The sequence below is a fragment of the Daldinia loculata genome (genome assembly GCF_022478755.1).
Source record: "Daldinia loculata strain CBS 113971 unplaced genomic scaffold F4817scaffold_62, whole genome shotgun sequence".
NCBI lineage: Eukaryota > Fungi > Ascomycota > Sordariomycetes > Xylariales > Hypoxylaceae > Daldinia > Daldinia loculata.
Window position 1 is genome coordinate 43,965 of NW_026054916.1, and position 16,466 is coordinate 60,430.

General features: G+C 44.7%; 6 protein-coding genes across 6 annotated transcripts; 2 read left to right on the forward strand and 4 right to left on the reverse strand.

The window, feature by feature from the left end:
• Positions 1–499: 499 nt before the first annotated feature.
• On the reverse strand, positions 500–2,114 carry F4817DRAFT_348971 (uncharacterized protein). The gene is made up of 3 exons (XM_049304763.1): positions 1,512–2,114; positions 1,259–1,444; positions 500–1,205 (listed from the first exon to the last, which is right to left on the reverse strand). Exons 1-3 carry the CDS (start codon positions 1,717–1,719, stop codon positions 976–978), a joined length of 624 nt encoding a protein of 207 aa, XP_049155389.1. The 5' UTR covers positions 1,720–2,114; the 3' UTR covers positions 500–975.
• A 1,364-nt stretch (positions 2,115–3,478) lies between these two features.
• Positions 3,479–4,615, reverse strand: F4817DRAFT_361315 (uncharacterized protein; the record flags this gene model as incomplete). Its single annotated transcript, XM_049306393.1, has 3 exons — positions 3,479–3,616; positions 3,674–4,141; positions 4,352–4,615. 3 exons carry the CDS (start codon positions 4,613–4,615, stop codon positions 3,479–3,481), a joined length of 870 nt encoding a protein of 289 aa, XP_049155390.1.
• A 1,033-nt stretch (positions 4,616–5,648) lies between these two features.
• Positions 5,649–7,215, forward strand: F4817DRAFT_348975 (Cloroperoxidase). Its single transcript, XM_049304764.1, has 5 exons — positions 5,649–5,959; positions 6,020–6,206; positions 6,323–6,370; positions 6,573–6,844; positions 6,894–7,215. The coding sequence occupies exons 1-5, from the start codon at positions 5,665–5,667 to the stop codon at positions 7,061–7,063; spliced, it is 972 nt and encodes a 323-aa protein (XP_049155391.1). The 5' UTR covers positions 5,649–5,664; the 3' UTR covers positions 7,064–7,215.
• Positions 7,216–7,744: 529 nt separating this feature from the next.
• Positions 7,745–9,771, reverse strand: F4817DRAFT_361316 (uncharacterized protein; the record flags this gene model as incomplete). The annotated part of the gene is made up of 6 exons (XM_049306394.1): positions 7,745–7,961; positions 8,022–8,356; positions 8,408–8,663; positions 8,720–9,293; positions 9,346–9,592; positions 9,673–9,771. 6 exons carry the CDS (start codon positions 9,769–9,771, stop codon positions 7,745–7,747), a joined length of 1,728 nt encoding a protein of 575 aa, XP_049155392.1.
• Positions 9,772–10,361: 590 nt separating this feature from the next.
• On the reverse strand, positions 10,362–12,296 carry F4817DRAFT_348977 (uncharacterized protein). The gene is made up of 9 exons (XM_049304765.1): positions 12,245–12,296; positions 12,114–12,176; positions 11,651–12,061; positions 11,512–11,593; positions 11,448–11,455; positions 11,288–11,397; positions 11,018–11,235; positions 10,727–10,946; positions 10,362–10,660 (listed from the first exon to the last, which is right to left on the reverse strand). Exons 3-9 carry the CDS (start codon positions 12,000–12,002, stop codon positions 10,613–10,615), a joined length of 1,038 nt encoding a protein of 345 aa, XP_049155393.1. The 5' UTR covers positions 12,003–12,061; positions 12,114–12,176; positions 12,245–12,296; the 3' UTR covers positions 10,362–10,612.
• Positions 12,297–12,704: 408 nt separating this feature from the next.
• F4817DRAFT_368225 (GMC oxidoreductase) lies at positions 12,705–15,593 on the forward strand (the record flags this gene model as incomplete). The annotated part of the gene is made up of 3 exons (XM_049307219.1): positions 12,705–14,046; positions 14,115–14,628; positions 15,519–15,593. Exons 1-3 carry the CDS (start codon positions 12,758–12,760, stop codon positions 15,591–15,593), a joined length of 1,878 nt encoding a protein of 625 aa, XP_049155394.1. The 5' UTR covers positions 12,705–12,757.
• Positions 15,594–16,466: the final 873 nt, after the last annotated feature.

Below are 16,466 nucleotides of genomic sequence, written 5' to 3' on the forward strand. Positions count from 1 at the left end.
GATCTCTTAGGTGAGCCAAGAAAGTTATCATGTCGTCGGAGGCTTGTGCTTGGCGTCCATCCGACCCAAGAAACCCACTATAACCACTATAACGACGCCTGGAACACGGGAAAATAGAACCTGACAAATAGAGAAGGTTTTTGATAAGATATGCGAAAGTTTACCGCAAGTTGACCGCAAGTTGGGATATGTGGCGATAGATGGTCAAAGCAGAAGTTGTTGTTGAGTCTGTGAAATTTATAAAGTAAGAACTATTGAGACATTGAAAAGAAATATCTAATTGGACTAACTGAAGGATTTAAAGTATGCATGTAAGGGACTAGGCAGCGACGATACCTACATGTACCTCCTAGTCTAGCACTGTAAGGCTGTTGTGTACGAAGTACATAGAGGTACAACTTTGGTAATACAACATTGAAAGTTCAACGGCATCTCTCGTCCCGCAGTTCCGCTTTAATAAATACCTACCTACCTAGGTACCTGTGGATGGACATAACCCAGGTCGTATTCTCCGCCGTGGGTGTGTGATACAGAGACAGTTTAGACCTTGACATCTTTTTTTTCTTCCATTCTGTTGGTAATCAGGCTGCGGTAACAAATCACCACAATGGAGAAAAAAACACATACATCGTTAAATCATCGAATGCCATTACCAATATAAATCTCTACCGCACATAAAATCAGTTGCATATAAGCGTAAACGTACATACGAGATATTCTTCAAATGTCCATACACAAAACCATTAATGCTGAGTATCGTACTCGCAAATTAGCCGCATTGTTCGAATTGGCGATCTTTGTGGGGTGCATTGAACCCTTGATCAATGGTTGATAACCCCTGGTGTCGAATCACTGCGCGACATGCTCGTAACGTTTCTCTAGCGCTCTAAATTGACGGTTACCGAGTTCCAACAACGACCCTCGGCTCGCATCATATCCATCGTCAATATCTATTCTAGCTTCGTCATAAAAGTGTCACTGCTTTTTCGATCGTAACATAGGCGTGCAAGGCGGCGGTCCGCCGTATCGTTTCTCGATGTCTTGCGCCTTGAAACCGCACCGGTCACAGATGCCCATGCCGCGCATCCCAGCGTCGAGATAGCAAGGAATGTCGAGGTCATCAGCTAGCTTCGTTGCCCATTCCATAAGCGCTGATGCATAACCTCTTCCTCGACTCTTAGACTTCGTCATGACGAATTCGATAACTACGAGGATCAGGTTTGCCGCCTCTTGACGTTCTAACTCGGTGACAACTTACAGACATGGCCTTCCTTCCCTGCGACAAGATGATGGGCTTTCGCCAGAGGCTCGAAGAATTCTGCGAGTTTCTCTTCGCTCATCCCTGGTATGTCATCGCATCGCGACCATCGCGTCTTCCACGAGTTGCCAGTAATATTTTGACCTGGACCGACGATGTGGGCGATTGCGAGCGCAACCGGCTTGCCTATACTTCTCTTAGTGACTAGTACTTCAAACATAATGGGAGATGGTATCCATGATGGTATCCATACTGTTAACATTCCTGACGACTGCGACCTTTGATTCAGGTCTGTAGTAAGACTTCTGACCTAGGAAGTTATCAAAACTTCGCTGAAGCCACTTCCGTCCTGCCTCGTTATGGGGAAACATAACCTCGCCCGGTCCGCTGAAGGCTTCCCAGAACATCTCCATGAGATCAGGGATATCATCCGTGTTTGCAAGAGTTACTTTGCCCGCCATATCGTATTTGGTCTTTGATTATGGGTAATGAGGAGATCGATAGAAATGTTGATAGAAATGTCGATCTAAGTAAGAGTGGCCAACACCCCGTGACTTTATCTTAGATCGTATTGACATGACACTTTTAACTTTATAAAAATCTAGCTTGCCGACCCGTTACGTTGTCAACTTTAACTCAACTTTAACTCTGTCTATGATGACATTTATGATTTGACAGCCCCGTCCGATATAGCCTTAAGCTTGCCTTCCCCGCTAGCAAATCGAATGACAGGTCGTCATTGTGATTCATAGACCAGCTCCCACCGCGCTCAAAGTGCGAAGCCAATTCGTCAGCACTTGTCGAAGATATCCTTCACATGACCCTCCTTATTAGGAGTATCTTTCCTAATCCGAGCCAATAATAAATTGCTATCTTCAAAAATCACTAAACTTTCTCGGTCTATGCTCATAGTTTATTAATCGGCTATCAAGCCTTTGCAAGGCACGTTATGTCTTCTTTCAAAGTAGCAGTCTATGAACGGCACTCGCAAGCTGCCCCACGAATAGGTGGCCTGATACGAAAATCCTCCGAAAGCAAAAGCGTACTGATGATGTATTGTTTTAGTTTTCGAACAGGGTCTTAGAGTTAACTTGCTGACGTCGTGTATTCGGGTATTCTAGGTCGGAAGACCACTCTGACGTCCTTGATGATTGAAGCTGTCTTGATCATCCAAACTCCTACTCTTTATTCAGATAAATATTAAAAGGCACGCCTCTTCCCGGAACTTAAGCTCCATATTCTACCGCGTCGGTTCGCTATTATCCCGTCGTGTCCACAAGAATCATAATTAAGTTTTCAAATACCTCCGGTCGTCAAGCGGTATTATTATCTCTGGCCCTTGTCCGGCCCCGGATTTATAGCCCCCCTGGGCTTTCGCACCCGCCACGACAAGAGGGGCGCAGTTTGCACAATATTGCGCTTCTTCCATGCTTTAGATGCAGAACCAATCATCTAGAAGGATGAAAATCTTCTAAGTGGCTTGTAGCAAAACTAAATCGGCTACCAGTACGGATATGATAAGATTTTCCGGGAATTATAGCTGGGGAACTTGGCAAAGGTACCTAGGTAATCAGCGGCTATCACAGATTGATCAATTCCAAGTATGACGTTCCTAGACTAGGACTAGTCGAAGTCTAACGAGAGCTTCGGTCCTGCGTCCCGCCGCAAGCAACTCATCACGTTGCTGACCAGGAGACTCCCAAGTATGGCAACCATATTACCGAGAAGTCCATATTCAGAAAATTGGCCTTTGCGAGTGCCTTATTGACTTGGTTCGTGATAGATGGAAGGCAAAGGAGGTTCACTTCCCATAGTCAATCTCCGCTGTAGCTGGAATTCCACTTTGGACACGTCTGGTACGGCGTGATCCAACTGACTGCAGTCTCATTCTCAGCCAGTAAGTCCAGCTTAGTGGTGGGATTGGGGATACAGTTATAGTATCTGTACATAAATCATCTTACTACCCTACGACACGATTTAAATCTCTCACTAACACATCGGTCTCCATATGGAGTCCGGATGCTGCAACCTTAATGGTAAGTTCATCTATGTGAGGATATCAAAAATGTTAAGCAGAACTTCTCTCATCCATTACTATCCTTTATTCCTCAAGAGAGATTATATAATCTTGAATTAAATCTAATTTCTAAAATCACCAACCATTTGCATGGGCTATGTTAACACGGCCGCCCTTTGCCTGCTATAGCTACACGTAGCAGTTTATGCTAATAAGTACTCAGGAGACATCAAGTCGACCCACCCAAGATTTGGTTCCGATTGCTTCCAGCCTAACCTATCACGTACCAATTGTGAGTAAGTCTTCACTTCTTCTATAGGGTAGCTAAGGAAGGGAATTTCCTTCCCAAGTTAGTTAGCAAGCGTCATTTACGAGATAGTAGACAAGCGGCATGATACCTCTTGACGATGTACGCCGCTACACATGAAGAAGATATGTACGGTGCGGTTCCCGGACGGCAGCGAATAGTGTCCGGCGCCATGGTAGAGACTCCCGAGCATAATAAAGGCATCCGTTCTCTTCAATTCGGCATCAAGGACACCCGCATCGCCATTGGGGCCAAAATTAGGCTTTTCGTCACCCCAAAGGTGCGACCCAGGCACAATTCTTGTTGCGCCATTCGCCTTGGATGTGTCGCAGCCTGGTACAAATAGCCCTATTAACATATCTCGGCCTTGGGTGTACTTATCGGTCTTTGTGTGTCTCGCGTGGTGATTCTTGTCGTCTCGATGTAGACGTTGGGCTTTGCACCCGGGCCGGGAATCCATTGTAATTGAGATGGAGAGGAGAGGGTGAGACTTGTTAACTTGCGGCTCATCCCCGTACCAAGTCGTTGACTCAATGCCAATAAAGTGTTCCGCGAGTTCCTAGTTTTCGAAGTTATTAGTTTATACATGCTGATTCAAATGGACCAGAAATGGTCTTGAGAAGTCTCTGGGCAAGAATGTTGGTGGTCAGTGACTTCTAGCCATTTCACTGCAAACTATCTCACTTAAAGAACTGCAATATGTGGTTCTTGACGCCGAAAATCTCGTGGCCTACTGTTGGATATACTGACGAGAAGGTGCTTTTAATACCTGGTACAAGGGGTCAGAGAAGAACTTCTCACGAGCCGTCTTGCTTCTGCCAATTAGGCGCGTGCAAGTCGCAGTGCCTCCATTCAACGCCCCAACTGTGCTTCCACTAGCTGAGATGGAAGCATCGAGGTAGGGCTGCACTTCTTCCTGCGCGTCGGCCAGCGCCTCGAGGGTGGTAAAGCCTTCGACGATGACACAGCCATCCTTCTCCACAGCATTAATGAAGGCCTGTAGGTTGGCTTCTCGGTGAATACGCTGAACCATGATAACTTATGTCTAGCTTTTGATACAGATGGGTGCCGGTTTTATGTATTGCTTTGCCGGGTTACTTTAGGTAGGTACTCAATCACTACTCGTACTGGAATATGATGGTTATAATGCGGTTTCTTAACCATCATCTCTATTATCGCCGACTCCGACCAGGATTCCCCTCCCCCACCGAAGGAATAATGGGGACCATTCACCTCAATTTTTGATAACATTCCCCGATTAAGGCGTCTTGAGATACGGGGCATATCGTTGTGATTTGTTCGGCTTAACTCGGCTATTCACTTCCCGAATCGTTCATAAGATAGCTTTACATAGGAATTAGATGAAGTATAAAACCAATTTCCTTTGGATGAGGAACGTTTACTGCTTGGGTGCATACGTCAGTATGGAATAGTGAGATAGGTGAGCCTGGAATCTATATAGAGCATCTATCCCGCCTACCTAGGAGTGTCATGAGATGGAGCAAGAAGCAAGGAAACAACTTGGTTGTTCCGCGAGGAACTCTAAGCTAGATACCAGAGCCTGCAGCTATACATACATACTAAATATCTTTTGTTCTAGATGTCTCATCTAGAATCCTGACAAGGTGCTCATGATTATAACTCATACGATATGATAGGTACCCCTTTTAGTTACCGAGACGTCAAGTGATCCGACCGCCTTGTGCATACGCACCTCCGTGTAAGCTTTTCAAACTTTAGAGCACATGTCAAATAAGTGGCATAGCCATCCCTACCTATAAATGCATATGCCTTGAATAATACTGTGATTGCGCCTACAACTTCGGGATGCCGTGTTGCGTTGCAAGAATGGAGACTTAGAAGCTCCAGATCAAATGGTTAATAAATCATGCTGCGTCCCATTGCGAGGCTTAGCCACCACCTAGCAGGGTTGTACGAATGAAACGAATTCGTACAAGCCTCGTACTTCTCGTAAACTATCGTATATTGCGAAGCATTACAATATCTAGTCTCTTATTGGCTACCTGCTGCTTTGTTATTATAGAATGGTACATCGACAATATGTAGTAACTATCCGAGACTATGATGATGATCGTCCAAGTAATTGGTCTAACTATGCAGTTGCTGTATTGCTGCCTACGATTCCTTCTAAGAAAAGGGGTAACTCTGATGGACTTAAATACTTCATCTCCTCTCTGTGAAAAAGATACATTATCATCATCCTCAACACACTCCGGATTTCTTGTATCTATCAATTATAAACACACTATCGAAACCATGAGACTTATTTCTCTTCCAGTCACCCTTAGTATTGCACTAGCAGCTGCTATTGAACCTCCAGAGGGTCATCCGTGGCTAGCCCCAGGGCCGAATGACTGTATGATAAAGTGTATTATAAAACTTCAGATTTTTAGTTGCTAATACCTACTATTGATAGACCGTGGGCCATGTCCAATGCTTAATACATTGAGCAATCATCAGTTTTTGCCTCACGATGGTCGGAATATCACGAAAGACACTCTCATTAGTGCCCTGTCCTCGGCTCTCAACTTCAACGAATCTCTCGGCGCGCTGATGTTCGACACGGCTATTATAATCAACCCAAATGCCACATTCTTTACTCTGTAAGAAAACTAAGACCCCCTTACCTCCAAAGGAATATCAATCTGTTGATATCTATTCATATTCTCCGAACTTACGCTCTCGTCGAATATATCCACTAACATTCACCTGTTTCTAGGGACCAGCTTAATAAGCATGGGATCCTTGAGCACGATGCAAGTCTGAGGTGAGATCATTATTTCGTATGGAACTGGTCTTGTATTGCGGAATGCGTTGTTGATTCTCAAGGACTACGGGACCACCTCGTGACTGCCTTGGTACCTGGCAAGTGCCATACAGCTATCCACAGCAGCCCACAACTGTATTATACCTGGCGGGATTTCGATCATAATTTACAAAAAAAAAATAGTACTAATTGTATCTCACAGCCGCTCAGACGCCTTCTTCGGCAACAACCATGTCTTCAACGAAACCATTTTCAACGAGACGAAATTATACTGGACCGGCGAGATCCTTGATGCGAACATGCTGGCAAATGGCAAGGTTGCCCGTCAGCTCAGCTCCAAAGCCTTCAACCCCAATTACACATTCACGTCTACGGTCGAAAGCTTTAGCCTTGGCGAGGTTTCTGCTCCGATTATTGCTTTCGGTGATCTAGAAGCAGTGACCGTTAATAGAACTTTGGTGGAATATTTCTTTGGTAAGTTCATTTATACATGTATTTGTGCCTAAGTTAACATTGCGTAAAGAGAATGAACGTTTCCCCACCGAGCTGGGATGGAGTACACGGACTGAAAGTGTCACCATAGATAAGATTTTGAGATTATCACAAGCCATCGGCAACGCCTCAAACCTCATCACAACCTCTAAGGCAGTCGTTTCAACTCGGCGACGAGATCTACATGCTGGAATCTACTAGTAACAATTGACATTTGATAGATACGGTGTTAGTAGTGTAGCTCCTGATTGTATGATGGGTTTTTATTGTTGGAGATCCTTTGTAATTACTTCCTGTTAAGTTCATTAGATTAAATTGAGAGAAGAACTCCGCAGAAAATATTATATAGCTCAGTAACACGATTTAGCTTAAGCTCTTTGCCTACCACACCCAATAATACGATACCGAGACTTATAGTTGGAATTCGAATTATTGCAATGCATGTCTTATTATATCTAGGTTACCTACCATTTGATATAGTAAGTTCTCAAAGAAAAAGGTGATTTATAATGCAGACTTGCTATTTCCTCGATGGGGATAGTATCATACTGTACCTGCGGCTCCGGTCCAACTTTACGGACCCACTAATCAATGCACCTGCGGCTCCGGTCCGGACTTGTCGGATTGAAGTGGACCCCATATTTAATGTAACCTACGAAGTACCTAGGTACCTAAACTCCAGAGTGGTTTTATGGGCTTTGATGAAAAAAATATTACCAAACCTTACACATATGCTATCATTTCGAAGGGACTTCGTGGTAGTATCTGTATTCCTGCGGTGTACCATAGTATTTCAATAAACTACTTAAGTACCTATACTGGATGGACTCCGCTACGATGTACTTCATATCCTTAAACCGCCATCATATCTTTATGGCTGCTTCATTCCTTTCGCGTTCGTCCCACTATACGACTCCACTCAACATAACGTTCCTGTCCATTATGGCTCGAAGAGAGTAAGAGGGCAAAATATTCTTTTGCCTGCTCGGTTAATTCCTGACTGATTCGCATCGGCCATCTCTCGATTATCGTGTGCGTATCTTTCATCCATAGCCCAGAACGAATCGCCGTAGAGTGAAATGCGTGTAGCATCGTATACCTATAGGTTTCAGTATAAGCATCCAAAGGAGACAAGTTTAGGATAGAATTTGATACATACATATCGAAGTTTCCGTCCACGTCTTGAACTAGATTCATTGCCATCAGAGTCTTGGTCATGTTAGTGGTCATGTTAGTGGTCATGTTAGTGGTCATGTTAGTGGCTGTGGGCTGTTCAAGCTCGGGCATGTATTGGAAAACTTTCTCTATCTGCTCCGGCATGTTATCCGGCGGAAACATTCTTCCTTCCTTCAACATAATCATCTCCGGAACAGCGTTTATGAATAGCGTGATGAGAGTCGCATGTTCATTGATAATTGTAGGCTGAAGCAATGGACCAAACGTCTTCAAAGTTTCACCAATGCCAAGATGACACAAATCCGCGATATTGCCCACCTACGTAAACGGTCAGCCCCTGAAAATATATCAACCAAAGAAACCACTTACATCGATGCGATCAAATCTCTTCTCACCTAGCTGTAGAGATCTTGCATCGGCTTGTAGAAGTTCAAACTTTACCGAGAAAGCCCGCAGTCGGCGATGGAACTCTACAAATAGCTGTCTGAGGTAATGATAGAGCTTGCCATATATGTCGTTCTTCGTTGGCCCAATATTGAACTCGAGGAATGCTTTGAGCGACCAACCGGATGTAGGATCAGCATTATCCATCATTGGCCATTCATAGGTCGAATGAAACAAGGTTCTAAGAAGAATTGTTAAATATGGATATTGAAATTTATATTGAAGTGGAATACTAACGGGTTTGGTACTGTAAACTCTTCACGAGTATGACTGAACGGTAGCAAAATGCCGTCAGCACGAAACTTGAACATGCCGAGCCTTTGAGGCGGAGTTTTCAGACACATGACTCGATGAACATAGTCAACTCTCTCGGGAGCTAACATAACTGCTTGTCGAACTCGTTGGGCGGTGTCTTTGGTCAACCCCTGGGGAACGTCAAAATATGATAGGAAAGAGAACCATTTATCCCGAGATAGTACTAGTCGTAGAGACGCGTTGCCAAATAACCATGTCTTGGCTAAAAGCGATGAGCCAGGCTTATGCATGATCTTGTCGCATACGCTCTTTACCATTGGCCGGAGCTTGTCCTGTAGGAGGCTTTGACAAGGTTCTGTGATCAAAGCCGAGTACCAAATGTGAAGGACATGTTCTGCAGCGATGATCGGGTCATCCTCAACAAGGAAGATCAACAGGAATATAGCATTCCGGGCTACTATATCCATTTCCCTATCGTTCAATACTATGCTGAGCGGTCCATTATAAGAATGAAGATTGACGATAGAGAGAATAACATTTCTCATATCCCCCGAAGCTAGATATAGGTTTTTGTTAGTGGTACTTTACACCTAAGGAATATTTCATACCTGGAAAAAGGAGGTTCAACGGATTTTTAAAATTGACCCCTTCATTGTGTTGCAGTTGGATTACGTCAATCGCTGGGACGTTGCCCCAAAGGTATTTATTTGGCCCGTGGAATACTTGCGCGGAACTGTTACCTATGAAGGCGGGCACTCTGCGTTCTTTTACCCACAAAGGTTGCCAATTGTTTATGGATTTGCAATCCTTGCGATGAATAGGCCAATGGGCAGCCTGGCAACGCTTGCTGCAGTACTATTCACATTTAGAAAAATCAGCACCAGTACTATATTACTTCATATCCGGCCATAGGTGAAGTGTTGAAGAAGACTTACAGGAACCAAGAGGCAATTTTTACATGCTAGTGAGCCAGTGCTTTTGCAGGGTATGGCAACACCTTGGTTGTTCGCACATAATAACTTCGGATCAGACATCGTACTTTGCATCGTGGTATCGAAGCTCTCTGGGGAATGTAGGTTTGTTACTGGGCTTGGTATCTGGAGGGAATCTTTCACATTTATGTTCTTTTCTGGAGTTAGGTATGGGATTTAGTGGAAGGTTTATGGCACGCTTTGAGGCGTTTGTTGAAAGGTACTTTCATAGACTATACCTAGCTAATTTATGTAACATCTTAGGCAGTAGTGGCGGGCGAAAGATCTAGAAAATATCACTGTGGTAGGGTTGCTGCATCTTGTACTACATAAAGGATATTGTAGGTAAATATTTTTTTAACTCAGTGTGTGTGGTTATGCTACGTGACAGACTTTCTTTCTGACTGGTCATATGTCAAGACATATCAAGTTTTCGTCTTGAGATTTATTTTTGTCGCCTTGTAATAGTCTACTTGGCTTTATCTCTACTTAAGAGGCATTTGAACATGATGCAATTAGGAGGTACCTTAGGTACTTAGGACTTACCTGTACTTAACTCATTTATGTAACCAACCGACCTTATATATGAGTACCTACCTAGGTATATGTTCTTGCGGCCATGATGTTACAGTTTTGTACCTGTCGACTGCCGATCTGCTATATGCTTATTCTATTCCTATTTGAATACTAAATGACTACGTGTTACTATGGAAAAATACTAGACCTTAACCTAGTAAGGTATCTTACGTATATAGCAGCGTTGTTGGATCCCCTTTTCCATATGATATATCACACGCAAAGCAACATGTAGTATGCTTCCTCCCGAGCACCATTCCCGTCATCTCACCAACACTAATCCCTGTATCCTGACAAACAGTCGCTTCATCATATTCGGATAAGTAAATTATTCGGATATCTTGATAACCACCTTGCCAAACTGCCTATGGTTCCACTGTTGATAAATTTTGTTAGTATCTTTGGAAGTCGGGCCAAGGGTTTCGGATATTTCTTCGCGTACCACGTAGTCATATGCTTCTCTAGCACTTTCAAGATTGAAGACTTTATCATCAATCACGGGATGAATATCATTGGCTTCGATAGCCTTTACCATCTCCTCCATTTGTTGTCTCGAGCCCACGTGAACGCCGCGTGCTGTGCAGCCGCGGAATAAGAGCTCCATCGTAAGTTGAGGCTTTTTGCCACTGAGGAAGCCGATCAGGTTAATGATGCCTCCAACCCTTTCGTAGTCTCAGTTAGCTAGAGACATATTTAGCTACCCAGGAGGTAGATAGGGTCTATTGGCATTTACCTGATTGCATCAATACTATGGTGAAGAGATTCGCTGCCTGCAACATCAATCACAAAGTCGACGCCGCTCTGTCCGCTCGTTAGGCTCTTGGCGGTCTTGCCCCAGTTGGCGTCTTCTTTATAATTGATTGTATGATGGGCCCCTAGCTTTTTCAGTGCCTCCTCCTTCTCCTTCGTAGACGTGGTAGCTATAATTGTAGCTCCCGCAGCCTTTGCAAACTGTGAAGAATTTTAAGAAGCAATACCATTTATGATGATACTGAATACGTACCTGAAGTGCAAAGATACTAACTCCGCCTGTACCCTGAATGAGAACAGAATCGCCTGGCTTCAATGGCTTCAATCCGTACAATGCATTCCATGCAGTCAAGGCAGCACATGCTTTTCCGAGGTTAGTTAACTAAGGGCAGCCGGGGTCAATGCTAACTAACATAAAGTACTAAACAACAAGTCAGTTAATCAAGAAGGATCAGACCGTCAATGAGAGTTGCTAACCTTGACTCGTTCAGATCGAGATTATTGGGAGTTTTAACTAACCCATTTTCGTTATAGACGCCGAATTGTCTAAGCGTTCCGTCTTCCACCTTTTCGTTAGTTTATGGAGGTTGGAGTAAGGGAGAGGGGATGAACAAACCAAGGAAACCACCCAGCGATGTTGGGATGATGGAAGAGTCAATATCTCCATAAAGATGGCCTTGATGAAAAAGCGTTGCTACTTTGTCGCCTATTCGAAATTTGGTCACTTTAGAGCCAATCTCTATGACTTCACCTGCGCCGTCCGAACCAGGACAGAATGGAAATCGTAATGGGCTGGGGTATTCGTTCTTCGCTATGGCTACATCTCGATAATTCAGAGATGCAGCATGCAGTTTCACGAGGACCTCGTTCTCTCCGACTTTTGGGACAGGCACTTCAAGGAACTCTAACCCTTCGAACCCTTTCTCCTGCCCCTTAATAAACCACTGCTTCATAGTTGAGGGAGCCATATCTGACAATAGAGGTAATTTGAGTTACTTGAACTCTTCTGTAGGTCCTGGCGGGCAACCTGAACAACTCATCTTAGCGGCAAAACGTCTATAATATACACGAGAGCGTACCATTCATGTATATCTTGAGGCCGGGGTTCGGATGCCGAAGGCCGGCAACGGTTGGGTGTTTATCTTAAGCTACCTAAGTTATAGTTCTGTACAAAGTATCAATTCTATTTTTATGGATAAGTCTCACGAACCAATTTGGATTGCACGAATTGATGACAATAATTATTACCATCTCTACTCCGTTGTGGGTTAAGGAGGGACTCGGCTCGGCGGGCGAGCTCCGACGCAACGAATGATGTCCGATACCCCCCATAACAAAATGTGTCGTTATCGCAATAAACTCTACAAATGCTTAAGCTCTTTAAAGTGTTACACTTCGCTTCACTCGGTTCAATCTGCCACCGCAAAGGCTAAATGTAATCTAGATAGACTCGAACTACCGTTAGGATCTATACGACGTTAATATATCCTATATGAAGTGTGGCTTAAAGTTGGAGATATAGTGGAAATCACTAATTCTGACTAGTGTTATTGGCTTGTTTATGTTATGAGATGGCGATCGTGATGAAGGGAGGAGATAAGATGATTGTCATTATCTCGAAAAGGGGGTATAAATAAAGACGGAGTCTTTCCCGCATCAACGTACTTCTACTGGTGTTAAGGATAGGTACCTAAGTAATACCAATGCTCATATCACATAAGAGATGAGACTCATTTCGTACTCACTTGTGGCCCTGGCCTTTGGGACGAAATACGTAATAGGTCAATCAGAATATCAGTATGTTATTGCAGGTAGCGGGGCTGGAGGAGGGCCGTTAGCAGTGGAAATCGCGAAAGCCGGTTATTCAGTACTTCTCCTAGAAGCCGGATCAGACCTCTCCGAAGATCCATTGTATCAAGATCCCGACAAAGCTACGGAGGCGAGCAACGATCCAAGGACAAGATGGGATTTCTTCGTGAAACACTCCAATGATTCTGAGAGGGAATTGAAATATGAGCATACGACCTGGCGTACCACCAACGGCTCTTTATATGTTGGATTAGATCCTCCGAGAGAAGCCCACCACCTAGGCGTTTGGTACCCAAGAGCAGCAACTCTGGGTGGATGTGCAATGCACAACGCCGCCATTCTCCATATGCCGAGTGATGATATTTGGAATTATATAGCTAATATCACCGGTGATGATTCGTGGAAGGCTTCTGAAATGAGAAAGGTTTATGAAGAGATCGAGAATTGTAATTATTTACCGAAAGGTTCGGCAGGCCACGGATTTTCAGGTTGGCTTCAGACTAACCAAAATGATGGTTCCTGGTTGAACAATGCCACCGACGGGGCTACAGTCCTGAAAGCCATAGCGGAATTAACTGGTTCAACAGGAAACAACACTGGATCCGCAATATCAGATGCCGAACTAAAAGCACTGTTAAATAGAGACATCAATGGAGTTGAGCCCAACCGCGACCAGATGACAGGCGTTTTCGCCATGGCTACTCATACTGACTCGGTTGGCCGGCGTTTCAGTCCAGCGAATTATATTAAGAAGGCGTTTGAGGAGAATCCAGACCTCCCACTTACAGTCCAGCTCAACGCATTTCTAACAAAGATCTCGTGGGATCAGCTGCAGGGTCCTCCCGCCGTTATGTCGGTAGACTACGTCGTCGGTCCTAGCGCGTACAAAGCTGACCCTCGGTATGACTCGAGCCGAAACACCACTGCTGGTTTTAGCTGGGTCGGTAAAGAATTGATCATCTCTGCAGGGGCTTTTAATACTCCTCAAATTTTGAAACTTAGTGGCGTTGGTCCGGCGGAGGAACTCATGAAGCACAACATCACCGTGGTGGCAGATGTCCCTGGTGTTGGCGAGAATCTTGGGGATAATTACGAGGGCGGCGTCTTGTCCCTCGCATCAAAGCCGTTTGAGGGTTTTGGTAAACCCTATGCTGTGCAGTTGAAAACGTCTGCTTCGACGCGAAATCGTGACATATTTTTATGGTAAATTTACCTCAGAACGAACATACACCATCTACTGTAAGAGATAGCTAACAATCCAACTTCATTAGGCCGATGAACTCTGCATTTGAGGGCTTCTGGCCCGGGTATCCCTCGAACCGTGGCCCAAGCGCGTTTACTCTTCCGTTTGTCCTTATGGATTCGCGTAGCTCAAATCGGGGCACGGTCACCCTACGTTCTACAGATCCATTCGAACAACCCGAGATAAACTTTCGATTCTTCGAAGGGGATAGCGACGAGGACTTGCAAGCTATGCTCGAGGCTGTCAAATTTGACCAGAAGATCAAAAGCTTGCTCGGAAGTTCCGGACTGGCCCCTTTTGAAGAACTTCATCCTTGTACAAGTGAAGGTAAATGCACTGACCAAGATATTAAGGAGTATCTTAAGTTGCAGGCTTACTCACACCATGCGACTGGAACATGTGCAATCGGCAGCGTATTGGACTCAAGATTCCGCGTCAAGGGAGTAAACCGCCTCCGTGTGGTTGACGCATCAGTCTTTCCTAAACCCCCTGGTGCATTCCCCGTTCTCCCTACGTTTATGATATCGAAGAAGGCAGCTAAGGTCATACTAGAGGATGCTGACGGGATGAATTAAATATAAGGATCCATATTTCCTCATGTGGAGAAAGCGAGAATCAAAAAATCGAAACTTGTGTGACGTTCTAGACAATTACTTTTAAGAATAAATGCAGGGCTAGCTACCTCCTATGCTACCCTATTTATACACTCGTTCGATAGATAGCTAGAACTTACTCTCCTAGTTATACAATATACTATTACCACCCTTATACAATACCCCCACCCTTCAGTGACCCCTGATACGGCGCGTGGCGCCGTTGTCCCCGAGCCCCTACGAGGCCCGTCACCCCCGTACGAACCGTAACAATCACCATTAAATGCAAGATTGCCCACCCGAACTCACTCGTAAATTCCTAGGTATGCAGGTATGGGTGGCTACATAAGTCCTTGCTACCTAAACAGCCGGTTCCAAGTTTGGGCTAGAGGGCAGCTCGGACAGGATACCTGCCATCGAGTCACTTTTTATTATACTCGTCCGCTGGGACATCGGTATCGTGCACCTAGTACAAATGGTCAGGCTTGCCAGCTTCACCTATCTTGAACTCGACCTTCCAGAAGCTCGGTCCTTGATCGGTACCCACCCATCGACCACTTCACGACGGTTCCTCGCGTGGCTGCTATATCTCAACTTGACAAGCCTGATCCCGTAAAATGCGCTTATATTAGGCTACCTACCTGTATCTATCATTACTGGGAGAAAGAAGCAGGGTAATTCAGCATAAACCTAGGTAGGTACTTAATAAAGAAAACATGGGGCTGGTATTTGCGTGATAATAGGGGGCCCATATCCAGACGGGACTTAACCCTAACCCTAACCATTGATCCAATTCACCCAAACGACCCTACCTGACCTATTTTCTAATGATTACCCAGGTACCTCACCAAAAACGCGTCCGGTACGTTGACCTATATTTCGAGGATATCGCCAACGCAACGAATACCGCGTAGAGCCGTCTAGCTGGGAGGTTGCCGAGGTTATCGGGGTCGATAAGGCGACCAGGGCCGTCCAATACGTGTGGCCGAAATGAAAGAAAATGCAAGCCCACAGCGATTTGGTCTTGGAAATGGCGTTGGCTGCGTCGGTCACGTGTACGAATCGGGTTAGACCCCTTTGATATTCGAACCTCATTCTTTATCGACAACCCGAATGAAGAATGAATGAAGGGAGGAGACTTGGTTTCTTTGATAGTTGGAAGGCACGAAACGAGACTGAGGTTAGAGTTTAGCAAAAAGAAGCAGTTGGAAGGCAAAACGATAGGGGCATCGTAGACTCTTTTTTTTATCATGGGGATATACATCCTATATTAGCGTAGCACCTATAGGAAGGTGCAACCGATAGCTTGACTCTTGCTAGATAGCTTCAGTCACCAAGTCTTTCCCTTTTCATCATCTTTTTCTACCGATCGTGGAAAACAACGTCCTGGCAGCAATTTCAAACCCCTCCCGTATGACGAAGCCCAACTAATAGAAATTAAGGGGGTTTGGACAAAACAGCAGCACCAGGTAATCATCCGAATAGTAAACGAAATAGAGGGTAGAGGACTGGACCGAAGTCAAGCTTTGAAAGAAAAAAGAGTGTCCCTATGTCAGGATTCTAGATGAGACAGCCAGAACAAAGGATATGTTCTGTATATATAGCCGCAGGCTCCCGTATGCAGGTTAGAGTTTCTCGCGGAACAACGAAGTTTTTTCCATGCTGTTTGGTCCCACCTCATGACACCTGACCTCAGTTGTCAGAGAACCCTTGATGTATGTTAGAAGCTGCTGCTTCGCTGCTATAGGTAGTTATCAAATAACATAGTCAGAATAAATGACGAATAG